Source organism: Carcharhinus amblyrhynchos, chromosome 13 (genome assembly GCF_965287045.1).
Source record: "Carcharhinus amblyrhynchos chromosome 13, sCarAmb.v2.hapA, whole genome shotgun sequence".
Taxonomy (NCBI): Eukaryota; Metazoa; Chordata; class Chondrichthyes; order Carcharhiniformes; family Carcharhinidae; genus Carcharhinus; species Carcharhinus amblyrhynchos.
In genome coordinates this window covers 9,698,295-9,714,710 of record NC_137336.1, presented here as the reverse complement: position 1 = coordinate 9,714,710, position 16,416 = coordinate 9,698,295, and the positions used below count along the sequence as shown (strand labels likewise).

Genomic DNA, 16,416 nt, shown 5'->3' with positions numbered 1-16,416 from the left:
ACCTCCATTCTCCTGCCTTTTCCCCATTACCCCTGATCCCCTTATTAATCAAGAACCTATCTATCTCTGTCTTAAAGACACTCAATGACCCAGCCTCCACAGCCTTCTGGGGCAAAGAGTTCCACAGATTCACCACTCTCTGGCAGAAGAAATTCCTCCTCATCTCTGTTTTAACGGATCGCCCCTTTAGCCTGAGTTTGTGCCCTTTGGTTCTAGTTTTTTCTTCTAGAGAAAACATCCTCTCCACATCCACTCTATCCAGGCCTCGCAGTATCCTGTAAGTTTCAATAAGATCCCCCCTCATCCTTCTAAACTCTAACGAGTACAGACCCAGAGTCCACAACCGTTCTTTGCACAACAAGTTCTTCATTCCAGGGATCATTCTTGTGAACATCTTTTGGACCCTTTCCAAGGCTAGCACTTACCCAATGACGTCAGCTGTGGCTCAGTGGGTCTTGTTTGAGACAGAATATCATGGGTTCAAAGAGGTACTAGTATTTTGGTAACAATGTCACTGGGCTATTGCTCTGGGGACAAGTGTTTAAATCCAACCATAGCATTTAAATTTGCTTAATTCATTAAAAACTACAGTTAAAAGCAAGTTTCAGTGACGGTAACTATAAAACTCCAATGAAATGCTTTTTGAAACATAGTATTATAATACAGTCCAAAGATGTGCGGGTTAGGTTGATTGGCCATGCTAAGAAATTGCCCCTTAGTGTCCAGGGATGTGTAGGTTAGAGGGATTAGTGGGTATAATATGTAGGGATATGGGGGTAGGGCCTGGGTGGGATTGTGTTCAGTGCAGACTCAGTGGGCTGAAGGTCCTCCTTCTGCACTGTAGGATTCTATGAACAAGTCTATCTATGAAACAATCCATCTGCTTCTGATGGGAAGGGTATTTGCCATCATTACCCAGCCTAGCCTCTTTAAATGCTTGAAGAGGAAGAGAGGGACCAAAGTGAACATTGCCCCTGAGAGAATAAGAATGGGGAAATAATAATGGGGAACCAGGAAATGGCAGAGCAGTGAAATGAATATCTTGGATCAGTCTTCAAATTGGGATAATGTTCTGAGAATTCTAAATAATCAAGGGGCAGGAATGGGGGAGGAAATAACTATCACTAGAGAAAACGTACAAGGAAAACTAATGGGGCTAAAGGCAGATAGGACCCCTGGACCTGCTGGGTTGCATCCCAAGATATTAATGGAAGCAGCTACAGAAATAGTGGATGCGTTGGTGGTAATTTTCCAAAAATCCTTCCAAGAATTCCCATGAAAGGATAGTAAGTCTTATTCAAGATCCTTGAATCCTATAACCCAAGCTGACATTCCTGATGCCAGTGTTCTGGGAGAGCTCCACTGCCTTTTGAATGATTTGATTTGATTTGATTTATTATTGTCACATGTATTAAAAAACAATGAAAAGTGTTGTTTCTAGCGCACTGTACAGACAAAGCATACTGTTCATAGAGAAGGAAACGAGAGAGTGGTTTCTGGATGAATAGTCTCGCGATAATACCACTGGGCTGCTCCCCCTCCCCTCCGTTTCACCTTGGCCCCTTGCGAAACATCCCGGCACGTTTTACTCGGGGGTGGGATTCTCTGGCCATTCACTCCGGCGGGATTCTCCCCTCCTGCTTCGGTGAACGGAGATTTGACCGAGTGCCCAGGTTCCCGCCCTCTCCGGCAGAGGCGGCAGGCCGTGGAGTGCCGGAGAATTCCGGCTTACGTAAGAGGTGCCGGAAAGGTGGAAGAGGTGTGTTGTTGTATCTGAGCGATCGAGGGCAGATTAAACTGGAATGGACCATTAATGAATGGCAGGCAGTGGTGAAATTAACAAGACTGTCACTTACATGATGTTTCCAGCCTGTGAGCCTGTCACATTTCACATTCAATGCAAGCGTACAAACCATCAGCACTCGTACTGCAATCATCAAGTTATCACTAAATGGGAGAAGACTATCTTGCACCAGGCTATTATTTGGAATTCAATTAACATCACTGACACACACCATCTGCATAATCCTTCCTACATTATAAGCTTTCCACATTACTTTGCATTGCCTTGTATCGCTGACCTTATCAACATGATATTAGAGGTGTCGAGGTTTGCACACTTCCCCATCGTTGCCTGTAATGATTACATCAAACTTGTTTGCAACCCAGCCACACTCTAAAAGCACTGTTTAGAGAAAGATTAATGTCACATGAATCCTAGTTACGGGAGCAAGAAGCAGCAAACGAGGAACAGGCTGGCATCTGCAGAATGCACCGAGCGTTGACTGAGCCTCCTTTCAAATAATCTCTCAACGCAAATTCACCGCAACACTCAGACAGAAAGAGCCCAATCAGCCCCGCCAGCCTTTTCGACCAGAACCGACCCTTACACAACAGGTTCACAGATTGACTGAGGTGCACAAGGAGGCCATTCGGCCCATCAAGCTTGCACCAACAACAATCTACCCAGGCCCTATCCCCGTAGCCCTATGTATTCACCCTGCTCATTCCCCAACACTGAGGGGCAATTTACCACGGCCAATCCACCTAATTTTTGGAATGTGGGAGGAAACCAGAGCACCAGGAGGAAACCCCATGGTGAGGTGAGGGGGTTGGACTATGAAGAGAGACTAAATAGACTGGGTCTGTACTAATTGGAGTTTAGAAGGATGAGGGGGGATCTTATAGAGACGTATAAGCTAATGAAAGGGATGGATAGGATAGAGAGATCCTTCCCGCTTAGAAAGAATAGCAGGACTAGGGGGCACAGCCTCAAGATTAGGGGGGGGATGCAGTTTAGATCGGAGTTGAGGAGGAACTTCTTCACTCAAAGGGTGGTGAATCTCTGGAATTCTCTGCCCGTTGAAGTGGTGGAGGCTGCCTCGCTAAATGTATTTAAGTCACGGGTAGATAGGTTTTTGGTAGGCAAGGGAATTAAGGGTTATGGGGAGAAAGCGGGAAAGTGGAACTGATCCACTTCAGATCAGCCATGATCTTATTGAATGGCGGAGCAGGCTGGGAGGGCTAGATGGCCTACTCCTGCTCCTATTTCTTATGTTCTTAGACACGGGGAGAATATGCAGACTCCGCACAGACAGTGACCCGAGGCTGGAATCGAACCCGGATCCCTGGCGCTGTGAAGCAGTAGTGCTAACCACCGTGCCACTGTGCTGCTGATCTAACACTCGCTCAGTCCACTTTACTGCCTTATCTCCTTAATCCTTAATTCCACAACTGATTAAAAACACATTGATTTCAGCGTTGAAAATGCTCGAGGACTCGGCCCCCTGGGATAAAGAATTCCAAAGATTTACCGCTCTCTGAGCGAAGAAATTCTCCATCAAGCCCCTCTTAAATCAGCACCCACTGATTCTGTAACTTTTCCCTTAAGGTAATCGTCTGATTCTTTTTTGAGGTTTAGAACCGGATGTGCCTTCGCCACACTCTCGGGGCAGCGCGCTCCAGGTTCGAACCACTCGCCGCGTGAACACGATCTTTCGCATGGGCGCTGTTTGTCGGAGCAGAGTCCTCTGCCTCTCCATCCTTCAGCCAATGGGAGCAGTTTCTCTCTATTATTTACTCTGTGGAAGGATTGAGGTCGGCTTGCTTGAACATGAACTTCCTCCAAATTGGTCTGCCAGGCGGCAAAGGTCCCCAGGATCTCCCCCCAGTATCTTTGGGGCCTAGGGTGGAGGGTGCTGCAAGCGGCAGTACCATATAATGGTAGGCTGTACCAGTTCGCGGGCTCCCAAGCGTGCCCTGTCTGCAACTTTGTGGAGTCCGTGGACAATGTCTATGTTCAGTGTTATAGGCTACGCAACCTTCTCCGTTTTCTAACAAACCTTTTATTGAAGTTTTGTTTGCACTTCTGATTTACGGACACCCGGTGCAGAGAGGGGCGGGGAAGGAGGAAGACCTCCTTGTAAACCTGAGCCTGACAAGGCATGCCATAGAGTGCTAGAGTCATAGAGGTTTACAGCATGGAAACAGGCCCTTCGGCTCATCTTGTCCATGCCATCCCTTTTTTGTAAAACTTCTAACTAATCCCAATTGCCTGCATTTGGCCCATATCCCTCGATATCCATCTTACCCATGTAACTATCTAAATGCTTTTTAAAAGACAAAAATTGTACCTGCCTCTACTACTACCTCTGGCAGCTTGTTCCAGACACTCACCACCCTCCGTGTGAAGAAATTGCCCCTCTGGACACTTTTGTATCTCTCACCTTAAACCTATGCCTTCTTGTTTTAGACTCCCCTACCTTTGGGAAAAGATATTGACTATCTAGCTGATCTGTGCCCCTCATTATTTTATAGATGTCTACGATGTCATCCCTCAGCCTCCTATGCTCCAGAGAAAAAAGACCCAGTCTGTCCATTATTTGCTTATAACTCAACCCATCAAGTCTGGGTAGCATCCTAGTAAATCTCTTCTGCATTCTTCCTAGTTTAATAATATCCTTTCCATAATAGGGTGACCAGAACTGTACACAGTATTCCAAGTGTGGCCTTACTAGTGTCTTGTACAACTTCAACAAGACATAAGAACATAAGAACGTAAGAAATAGGAGCAGGAGTAGGCCATCTAGTCCTTCGAGCCTGCCCCGCCATTCAATAAGATCATGGCTGATCTGAAGTGGATCAGTTCCACTTTCCCGCTCTCTCCCCATAACCCTTAATCCCCTTGCCTACCAAAAACCTATCTACCCGTGACTTAAATATATTTAGCGAGGCAGCCTCCACCACTTCAACGGGTAGAGAATTCCAGAGATTCACCACCCTTTGAGTGAAGAAGTTCCTCCTCAACTCCGTTCTAAACTGCGTCCCCCTTATCTTGAGGCTGTGCCTCTAGTCCTGCTGTCCTTTCTGAGCAGGAAGAATCTCTCTACCTCTACCCTATCCATCCCCTTCATTATCTTATACGTCTCTATAAGATCCCCCCTCATCCTTCTAAACTCCAACGAGTACAGACCCAGTCTATTTAGTCTCTCTTCATAGTCCAACCCCTTCATCTCCGGTATCAGCCTAGTGAACCTCCTCTGCACTCCCTCCAAGGCCAATATATCCTTGCGCAAGTGTGCCACCAAAACTGCACACAGTACTCCAGCTGCGGCCTCACCAGTGCCCTGTACAGTTGCAGCAAGATCTCCCTGCTTTTATATTCTATCCCCCTCGCTATAAAGGCCAGCATCCCATTCGCCTTCTTGATCACCTGCTGCACCTGCATACTGGGTTTTTGCAACTCATGCACAAGGACCCCCAGGTCCCTCTGCACCGTAGCATGCTGCAGCTTTTCGTCCTTTAAATAGTAATCCCTCCTACTATTATTCCTGCCAAAGTGGATAACCTCACGCTTGCTAACGTTATACTCCATCTGCCAGGTCCTCGCCCACTCGCTCAGCCTATCCAGATCCCTCTGCAGACTTTCCACACCCTCCACACAATTTGCTTTTCCACTCATCTTTGTGTCATCAGCAAATTTTGACACCCTACACTCAGCCCCCTCCTCCAGATCATCTATATAAATGGTAAATAGCTGAGGCCCCAGCACCGATCCCTGCGGCACTCCACTAGTCACCAACCGCCAATCAGAATAGCACCCATTGACACCCACTCTCTGCCTCCTATTAGACAACCAATCCTCTATCCACGGTAACACCTTACCCCCAACTCCATCCCCCTAACCTTCTGAAGCAACATTTTGTGCGGCACCTCATCAAACGCCTTCTGAAAATCGAGGAACACCACATCCACCGGTTCCCCTCTGTCTACTGCACTAGTCACATCCTCATAGAATTCCAATAAATTTGTCAAACATGACTTCCCCTTAACGAATCCGTGCTGCGTCTGCTCTATCAAACAACTCTTCTCTAGGTGCCTCGTTATTTCTTCTTTAATGACGGATTCCAGCATTTTTCCAACAACAGACGTTAAACTAACCAGCCTATAATTCCCTGCCTTTTGCCTGCTACCTTTTTTAAACAGCGGCGCATGCCGAGTGCCTTCTTCACCACACTGTCCACCCGTGACACCATTTTAAAGGAGCTATGAACATGTACCCTAGATTTCTTTGTTCTATAACTCTCCCCAGTGCCCTACCATTAACTGAATAAGTCCCATCCTGATTCAACCTTCCAAAATGCATCATCTCGCATATGTCTAAATTAAACTCCATCTGCCATTCGCCAGCCCACTGGCCCAATTGTTCAAAATCTCGTTGCAATTAGAGATAACTTTCTTCACTGTCCACTATGCCACCAATCTTGGTGTTATCTGCAAACTTACTAACCATGCCTCCTATACTCTCATCCAAATCATTAATATAAATGACAAATAATAGTGGACCCAGCACTGATCCCTGAGACACACCACTGGTTACAGGCCTCCAGTTTGAAAAACAACCCTCTATATCCACACTCTACACTCCTCAAGACAGCACTATTTATTTTCCCAGTTCCCTAACATCCATGCTTTTCTTAATAGTAAATACGGATGAGAAATATTCATTTAGGATCTCACCCATCTCTTGTGGATCCACACATAGATGACCTTGTTGATCCTTAAGAGGCCCTACTCTCTCCCTTGTTACTCTTTTGCCCTTTATGTATTTGTAGAAGCTCTTTGGATTCTCCTTTGCCTTATCCGCCAAAACAATCTCATGTCCCCTTTTTGCCTTCCTGATTTCTCTCTTAACTCTACTCCTACACCCCCTATACACTTCAAGGGATTCACTCGCTCCCAGCTGCCTATACATGTCATGGGTCTATTTCTTCTTCTTGACCAGGGCCTCAACATCCTAAGTCATCCAGGGTTCCCTACCCTGAACCCTGGTTAACACATTTTTGAAAGCCGGCCACTTACCAGACGTCCCTTTGCCTTCCCAGAGACTCCCCCAATTAACTTTTGAAAGCTCCTGCCCAATACCACCAAAATTAGTCTTGCCCCAGTTTAGAATTTTAACTTTTGGGTCAGACCTATCATTCTTCATATCTATCTACAGGTCCAGGCAGTGCGATCGAGGAGGTTGTCCAATCTATCTGTCCCTTTACCGTGGCTACATTTGTGGCCGGGTGTCCCTGGAGAGGGAGCATGAGGTGTCTGAGGGCACCGTTGATGCCTTCCGTGCCCGCTGGGCACCACAGGGACTGGGGTGTATTACTCACCCCTTTAATCACATGTTAATTTGATGTTTTAAGTTTCCTTTCCACTTTGTTTATTGTTTTGGTGGTTCCTCTCCATTTAGCGAGCTGCTCCTTTTGAGTTGTCCCTGAGTTAATCCGATTTCGTTTATTTGGTTGGAACTCTGAATTGATGGTCCAATCAGGAAGCCCTACGCTCTGTGGTTAAATAGGAGTGTCAGTTCCTCTGGCACTCCGGATGTAGACTGCACGCCGAGAGAACTCTGCAGAGTGTTGTTGGGTCTTGTAAATAAGGGAATTCTGGTGAAGGGACCTACACCTTGGAGGCCTTATTCCACTCTGTCTAGATCCCTCATGTCTGAAATCACCACATGCTTTCTGTCCTTCAGACAATTTCGTATCCATGCTGCCAATGTCTCTTCGATCCCACAGGCTGGTAAGCCTATTATGTGACACTTTAAGTCCATGTACACCACATCAATCACATTACCCTCAATCAATAAAAACTCAAACACTTTAGTGAAACCTGATTTATCTTTAGCGATCCATGCTGGTGTTCCCCAGTTAATGAGTGCGGGTTCAAGCCTGGGTTATCATTTATCAAATCTGTCTCTGGGATTAAACTGGCTGGTCCGCAGTTGCTGGGTTTACCCTTTCACATTTTCCTGAACAAGGGTACTGTAACGTTCTCCAGTCTTCTGGCACATAAACCCACTCTCCGTATCCAAGGAAGATCATGGCCAGCACCTCCTCAATTCCAACCCATACTTCCCTCATCATCCAAGGATGCGCCCCTCCTGTCCTGGTGACTTATCTATGCTACCAGAAGGATGTGGATGCTTTGGAGAAGGTACAGAAAAGGTTTACCAGGATGTTGCCTGGTACGGAGGGCATTAGCTATGAGGAGAGTTGGAGAAACTTGGTTTGTTCTCACTGGAGAGATGGAGGTTAAGGGGGCAACCTGATAAAAGCCTATAAGATTATGAGAGGCATGGACAGAGTGAATAGTCAGAAGCTTTTTCCCAGGGTGGAAGAGTCAATTACTGGGGGGCTTTCTTAACTATAGTGTCGGCATGGTCGTCAAGGAATTATTCAATTGTTTTGTTGACCTTTTGAAGGGGCTCAGAGTCTCTTTTTCATTTTCAGTTAATCACTCCTGCTCTCCACCTATCATACAGTATTTCTTTTGATCTGTGTGGGTTTCCTCTGGGTGCTCCCACACTCCAAAGATGTGCGAGTTAGGTGGATTGGCCATGCTAAATTGCCCCTTAGTGTCAGAGGGATCAACAGGGTAAATATGTGAGGTTATGGGGATAGGCCCTGGGTGGGAGTGTGTCAGTACAGACTTAATGGGCTGAATGGCCACCTTCTGCGCTGTAGGGTTTCTATGATTCTATGAATAGCCTAGCGATTATGCCATGAGGCGATCACCTTCCCTGTATGGTGATCCAACATCAAACAAACCTCCTGGCCTAGTTTTAGATTGTTGTTAGGGAGAGAGGTGGAGTTGGTTGCTAAGGAATGGGGTTTGGAGCAGGGACTGAAAGCAATGCCTTCGGTGTTCCCAATATTGAACTGGAGTAAATCTTTACTCTTGCTGGATAAGCTACCTGATGCTTTAGCAACATTGGAGGAGTCGGCAGAGTGGTGGTGCTGAGGTGGAGCTGGGTGTCCGCCTGATAACCGATGATGTGCCTCAGCTAGGGGAGGTCTTGCGCTCCTTCAATTTGGACCTCATGTGCAAACCCAACTTTCACTGCTCCACCCTTGTTGGCCATAGAAAGAATCCCTACAGTGCAGAAGGAGGCCATTCTGCCCATCAAGTCTGCACCAAGCACAATCCCACTCCAGGCCCTAACCCCACAACCCAAACACATTTAACCCGCTATTCCCTCTAACCTACACATCCCAGGACACTAAGGGGCAATTTAGCATGGTCAATCAACCTAACCCGAACATCTTTGTGGGAGGAAACCGAAGGAAACCCATGCAGACATGGGGACGAATGCTCAAATTCCACACAGAGTGACCCAAGCCGGGAATCAAACCCAGATCTCTAGAGCTGCGAGGCAGCAGTGCCAATGACTGTCCCACTGTGTCACCCCCCGTCTTCAGCTGCCTGGGTCCCAGGCTCCAGAATTCCCTCTCTAAACCTCTTGGTCTCTCTCCCTCTCTCTCTCTCAGTATGCCTCTGTCTTTAGTAGAATTCCTAAAAACCGACCTCTTTGACTAACACCTGCCTCAATATGAAGGAAAGATATTGGAAATCCGAAATACAGTTGGAAAAGGCTGGAAATACTCAGTAGGTCAGTCTTAGTGTCTCCTGTGTGAATGGGTGAGCTGGGGTCTATTTACTACGCTAGTGTGAATTCTTGTTGTTGATATTAACTCGAGCAAAACCAATTGCCCACGACTCAAGGAAGGGAAAATGTCGGGGATTGTAGCTTTAAATCTGGAGTGCTGTTGTTTGATTCAGGTTTGGAGTGGGAGTATGCAAATGACATGGCAATGTCACACGGACAGCCTCCCCCATACAGTGAAAGCTCGCCAAAGATCTAGAAACTAATTAACCCAGAGTGCAGGGTAGACGTGGGATGGAAAGTGAAAGCTTCCCAGTGTATTTCCTCATGAATTAACCATTAAAATTCCTCTGGCGTTTATAGGCTGGGAGAGGTTTAGTGAGAGGAGAAATGGAATTTCACTGAAAAGGGATAGAATGGACCTACCTCGCACTCAGCTGGTCTTTCTCTACACCCTAGCTATGGCTGTAACACTACATTCTCACCCCTTTCTTTCTCTATGAACGGTATGCTTTGTCTGTACACCGCGCAAGAAACAAAACCTTTCACTGTATGTTGATGCATGTGACAATAATAAATCTAATCAAATCAGATTCAGGCGCTCAAGGCAGTTCGGCAATTCAGTTAGATCACGGGTGATCTATATTTAACCCTATCCACTCGCCCTGGCTTGTTAACCCTTAATAGCCCGAATCGACAAAAAAAACGAACAAATTTTAAATTGATTTGCAACCTCTTGAGCTGTTTGGAAACAGAGCAATAGAGAGAGCCGGATTTCTGCATTCCCTTTGCCTGGTTTTAGATCATAAGACCACAGACATAGGAGCAGAACCAGGCCACTCGGCCCATCGAGCCTGCTCCGCCATTCAATCATGGCTGATATTTTTCTCATCCCCATTCTCCTGCCTTTTCCCCATAACCCCAGATCCTGTTACTAATCAAGAACCTATCTACCTCTGTCTTAAAGACACGCAATGATCTGGCCTCCACAGCCTTCCGTGGCAATGAGTTCAACAGATTCACCACTCTCTGGCTGAAGAAATTCCTCCTTATCTCTGTTTTAATTGATCATGCCTTTCGCCTGAGGTTGTGCCCTCTGGTTCGCCTGAGGTTGTGCCCTCTGGTTCTAGTTTTTCCTACCTGTGGAAACATCCTCTCCATGGTCAGTCTGTCCAGGCCTCGTGGTATCCTGTAAGTTTCAATAAGATCCCCCCCTCATCCTTTTAAACTCTATCGAGTACAGACCCAGAGTCCTCAACCGTTCCTCATTCAACAAGCTCTTCATTCCAGGGATCATTCCTGTGAACCTCCTCTGGACCCTTTCCAAGGCCGGCACGTCCTTCCTTCGATATGGGGCCCAAAAATTCATTCCTTGGACGTGCGCGTCACTGGTTGGCCTGCATTTATTGCCCATCCCTAAAAGGGTGGCACGGTGGCACAGTGGTTAGCACTGCTGCCTCACACTGCCAGAGACCCAGGTTCGATTCCTGGCTCGGGTCACTGTCTGTGTGGTGTTTGCACGTTCTCCCTGTGTCTGCGTGGGTTTCCTCTGGGCGCTGCAGTTTCCTCCCACATTCTGAAAGATGTGCTGGTTAGGTGCATTAACCCGAACAGGCGCCAGAGTGTGGCAACTAGGCGAATTTCACAGTAACTTCATTGCAGTGTTAATGTAGGCCTTACTTGTAACTAATAAATTAGCTATTTTAACTTTAATTAGTTGAATTTAAGTTGCGCCAATTGCCACGATGATTTGTACACGTTCTCAGTAGCCTCTGGATGATTGATCCTGTGACATTACCACGGCAATCTCATTGTTAAAGGTGCATTATAAATGTAAATTGTCCACATGAGGCGGGGGGCTAGAACACCAAAAGCTTGGTCAAAGGGATAGAATTTCGGGAGCGTCTTAAAAATAGAAAAGAGAGTTATGGAAGCAGACATGTGTAGGGAAAGGGCTCCATAGGTTGGGTACTTAGCGGCTGAAGTAATTAAAACCATACGAGGCACAGGGCTCTCAGTGAGGGAGGGAGTGAGGGAATGAGGGGATTTGAAAACAAGAATGCACATTTTTAAATTGAGGTGTTGCTTAACCCAAAGACAGTGTAGGCTGTATCTCAGGGGCGCTGGCTGAATGGGATGGCGGGGGGGGAGCGGGTGGGATTTTCTGGCCACATTCACCCCGAAACTGGAAAATCCCACCCGAGGTCAACGGACATTTCCACGGTTCGCCTCTCGCCTGCTACGATTCCTGGAAAAATCCGCCCCGCTCAGTGAATGGGCAGCAGAGGTGTGGATGGCTGGAAGTTTACTGATGGGGGATAGTGAGAGACCAGTCGGATCTTTGAAAGGATTTTCCAGTTTGTTTCATTCCCCTGTTCTTTTCCCCTAAGCCCGTGAAAACTTTCCTTTCCAACCATTTGTCCAATTCCTTTAGAAAATTACTATCTGCTCCCACCATCCCTTTGAGAATAGAACAACCCATTCCATCAAAAGGCTCTCTTTGCCTCTCTGTGCTTTCATTGTGAACCATCTTAAATCTATGCCCTCTGGTTACCCCCCTCCCCTACAGCATCACCATCCCCCTCCTCTGCACACCCCTCCAATGGAAACAATTTCTTCTTGTTCATCCTGTCAAAACCAATTATGGTTTTGAACCATCTCTATCGCATGTTTTTATTCGTGGGGGTCACTGGCTGGGCCAGCATTCTTACTGTCCATCACTGAGGGCATTTAAGAGTCAACCACATTGCTGTGGATCTGGCCAGACTGGGTAAGGACAGCAGATTTCCTTCCCTAAAGGCCATTAATACCGGAATGTTACAGGCACGCCTGCCCTGGAGTTAGGGTCACGTAACGGCGTTCTCCGTTGGCCTCAGATGGCATCTTACGAGCCTCCAGCAGGCGAGGCAGTGAAATTCTGACATAAATCTCCAGTTAACCACGTCCAGAGAAATATTGGTGTGACACCAGCATGGCAGCCAGATGGCACAGCAAGATCCCAGTAAGGGGAACAGGGGAATGATCCCAGTGCTGTTGGTTGAGTGATTAATAATGATCCCAGGATAGTGGGGAGAGCTGCCCTCGGCTCTTGTTCAAAATAGTGTTGTGGGATCATAAACGTCCACCCCAGGATTTGGCTTTGACATGGAGAATAATCCCCACGTAAATAAACAAAGTCCCTTATCTCTGGGTTAATCTCCCCCACACCCTCTCCAGGCCTTTAAAATGACTGATTTGCCAGGGTGAGCTGGCGGATGATGACGCTCAGCGAGTGTTGGTGTAGCTCACCTTGAGGTCACGATGCACGATCCCCATCTGATGACAATGTAGAACAGCCTCCAGGATCTGTTGGATGCAGTGACTGTGCAAACAAAAAAAAATCCAAGGGTAAGAGAAAAGATTGATTACTAGAACTTACACATAACATGCCGCCTGTTATCTCGACTGGCTGAGTCTATATTATCCTGAGCTCTTTTCGCGCAGAGGAAGATGATTCAATCTGTTCTGAGCTGTTGATTTGGTCGGATTATCCAAAATCCCTTATGCTTGCTTTTGTCTACAATTTCTTTCCCTTCCGGAATTTATCCTGTTCTCTTTTGAAGGGAATTTTTTTCTATTGTTAGGATTGAATCCACTGCTCTTTCAGGGGGGGCATTTTGGATTACAACACCTCGTAATATAAAAGAACACTTTCCATCCCTCTCCCCTGCTTCTCTACCCTATTATCTTGAATTTTTGTTAACGACCCCGAGAAACTATTTCCTTTTATTTACTTTACCAAAACAGTTTGTGATTTTGAACACCTCGTGCTTGATTTTTAATTTATTATTCCAGAGGATGTGGGTCTCGCTGGCTGCGCCAGTTTTTGTTCCCTGTCCCTAATTGCCCCTGAACTGAGTGTCTCGCTCGGCCATTTCAGAGGGGCAGTTAAGAGTCAACCACATTTCTGCGGGTTTGGAGTCACATGTGGGCCAGACCGGGTAAGGGCAGCAGATTTCCTTCCCTAAAGGACATTAACGAACCTTTTGGCTTTACAATAGACCATCACCCATCACGGCTGATCATCCAACTCAATAGCGTGAACCCATTTTCCCCCCATATCCTCTGATCCCCTTCGCCCCAAGAGCTATATCTAATTCCTTCTTGAAAATATACCATGTTTTGGCCTCAACTAGTTTCTGTGGTAGTGAATTCCATAGACTCATCACTCTTTGGGTGAAGAAATTTCTCCTCATCTCAGTCCTAAATGGTCTACCCCAAATCCTCAGACTGTGACCCCTAGTATTGGGCACCCCACCATCAGGAACATTCTCCCTGCATCTTCCCTCTTAGAATCTTAGAGGTTTTTATGAGCTCCCCCCTCATTCTTCTGAGCTCCAGAGAATATAATCCTAATCGACTAGATCTCTCCTCATACATCAATCTTGCCATCCCAGGAATCAGTCTGGTGAACCTTCTCTGCACTCCCTCTACAGCAAGAACATCCTTCTTCAGATAACAAGACCAAAACTGTGCACAATATTCCAGGTCTGGCCTCACCAAGGCCCTGTACATCTCTGCTCCTGTACTCAATCCTCTCGCTATGAAGGCCAACATATCATTTGCCTTTTTACTGCCTATGTGCTTATTTTGATTTGATCTGATTTGATTTATTATTCTCTCATGTATTGGGATACAGTGAAAAGTATTGTTTCTTGCGTGCTATACAGCCAACACATACCATTCATAGTTTTTTTAAAATTTAGTTTTATTTATCGATGCCACACATAGGCTTACATTAACACTGTACTGAAGTTACTGTGAAAATCTCCTAGTCGCCACACCTGTTCAGATACACTGGGGGAGAATTTAGCATGGCCAATGGACCTATCAGCTTTCGGACTGTGGGAGGAAACCTGAGCACCCAGAGAAAACCCACGCAGGCATGGGGGGAACGTGTAGACTCTGCACAGACAGTGACCCGAGCCGGGAATCGAACCCAGGTCCCTGGCACTGTGAGGCAGCAGTGCGAATTACTGTGACACCGTGCCACCACACAATGCCCCAGCTGAGGGGGTCATTTGGCCCCCCTCTCTGTCCCTCTTCCATGGCTACGCTTGTGTCTAGGTGTCCATGGAGAGGGAGAATGCGGTATCCACTGGTCTGCTTCGGGCCTTCTGTGACAAGTGGATGCTATGGGTGCTGGATGAATCATTTTCCCTAAGAATACTATTTTAGTTTAACTTGATAAGCTTCCTTTACAATGTGGTCTTTTTGTTACAGTGTCCCTTTCATTGGTTTCTTAGATTTTTTTGGTTTTAGATGAGTGTATAAGTGGATCAGCGGGAGCGCTGAGTTCAGGGGTAGGAGGCAGACATGTACAATGATGCATTCTGGGAGTACCGGAACTATCAAGGAAAAGATTTGCATCTAGTTTCATGCTTCATCTGGTTTGGGATCCGTTTATTCCAAAGGACCTCTTCCAGAGCTGTTGACTGGTTATAATGAGGCCATGATGTCATATATCCCAGGGGAATATGGTTTGCCTGATATTCCTGTCCCTGGGGGAGAGGAGACCAGACTCCTGCATTGTGGGTGGTGTGAAGAGGCGACCATCACTCCATGTCGTGGAATTTTCCCATCCCGCCCACCCTGGGAGTTGGAGTGAGCAGGAAAGGAAGTCCGGTGGAACAATTCAAAGGTCTGTTGACCTCAGGTGGGAATTTCCCACACCTGGCTGGAAAATCCTGCCCTACAATAGGCCTACTCTTGGGCAGTCATAGAATTTCACAGAATCCATTCGGCCCATCAAGTCTGCACTGACCACAATTCCACCCAGGCCCAATCCTCAAAACCCCATGTACTTACCCAACTAATCCCCCTGAAACTATGGGCAATTTAGCACGGCCAATCCACCTTACACGTGCATCTTTAGACTGTGGGAGGAAACCCACGCAGACACGGGGACAACGTGCAGACTCCACGGTGACCCAAGCCAGGAATCGAACCCGGGTCCCTGGTGCTGTGAGGCAGCAATCCTAACCCCCAGGGACAGGAATTTCAGGCAAACCATATTCCCATGAGTTATATGATATCATGGCCTCATTATAACCAGTCAACAGCTCTGGAAGAGGTCCTTTGGAATAAATGGATCCCAAACCAGATGAAGCATGAAACTAGATGCAAATCCTTTTCTTGATAGTTCTCCTCCAACTGGGACAGGCTGAGCGGTATATTGAGCTGGTATATTGCTAAAAAAAATTAACAGGGCCCCAATTCTCCAATCCGTGTCCATACAGAGGATTGGCACCTGCAAAGACTTGAGTATCTGTTAAGACTCACATTCCAACCACTATCTTGTAAATTGAGTCTGTGTCTATACATGCCCTGTTTGTGAACCCAATCCCACACTCACCTGATGAAGGAGCAACGCTCCGAAAGCTCGTGCTACCAAATAAATCTGTTGGGCTTTAACCTGGTGCTGTGAAACTTCTTACTGTCCGTAATGAGGGGAATAAATCAGTGGGAGTTTTCATTCAAACATAAGAACATAAGAACATAAGAAATAGGAGCAGGAGTAGGCCAACTAGCCCTTCGAGCCTGCCCCGCCATTCAATAAGATCATGGCTGATCTGTCGTGGCTCAGTTCCACTTTCCCGCCCTCTCCCCATAACCCTTAATCCCCTCTCTTATCAAAAACCCATCAACCCGCGTCTTAAAAATATTTAGCGAGGCAGCCTCCACCACTTCAACAGGCAGAGAATTCCAGAGATTCACCACCCTTTGAGTGAAGAAGTTCCTCCTCAACTCTGTTCTAAACCGCCCCCCCTTTATCTTGAGGCTGTGCCCCCTAGTCCTACTATCCTTTTTGAGCGGGAAGAGTCTCTCCACCTCTATCCTGTCCATCCCATTCATCATCTTATACGTCTCAATGAGATCTCCCCTCATTCTTCTAAACTCTAACGAGTACAAGCCTAGTTTATTCAGCCTCTCCTCAT

The 16,416-nt window shown here is 46.7% G+C and overlaps 1 protein-coding gene across 1 annotated transcript in view; it reads right to left on the bottom strand.

Annotated features, from left to right (window-relative positions):
• Positions 1-16,416, bottom strand: part of LOC145351696 (calcium/calmodulin-dependent protein kinase type II subunit alpha) — a 216,684-nt gene that overhangs the window by 41,089 nt on the left and 159,179 nt on the right. Inside the window, exon 6 of the mRNA XM_080201267.1 lies at positions 12,728-12,800. Coding sequence (XP_080057393.1) covers positions 12,728-12,800 — 73 coding nt within the window. The remainder of the gene's footprint in view (positions 1-12,727; positions 12,801-16,416) is intronic.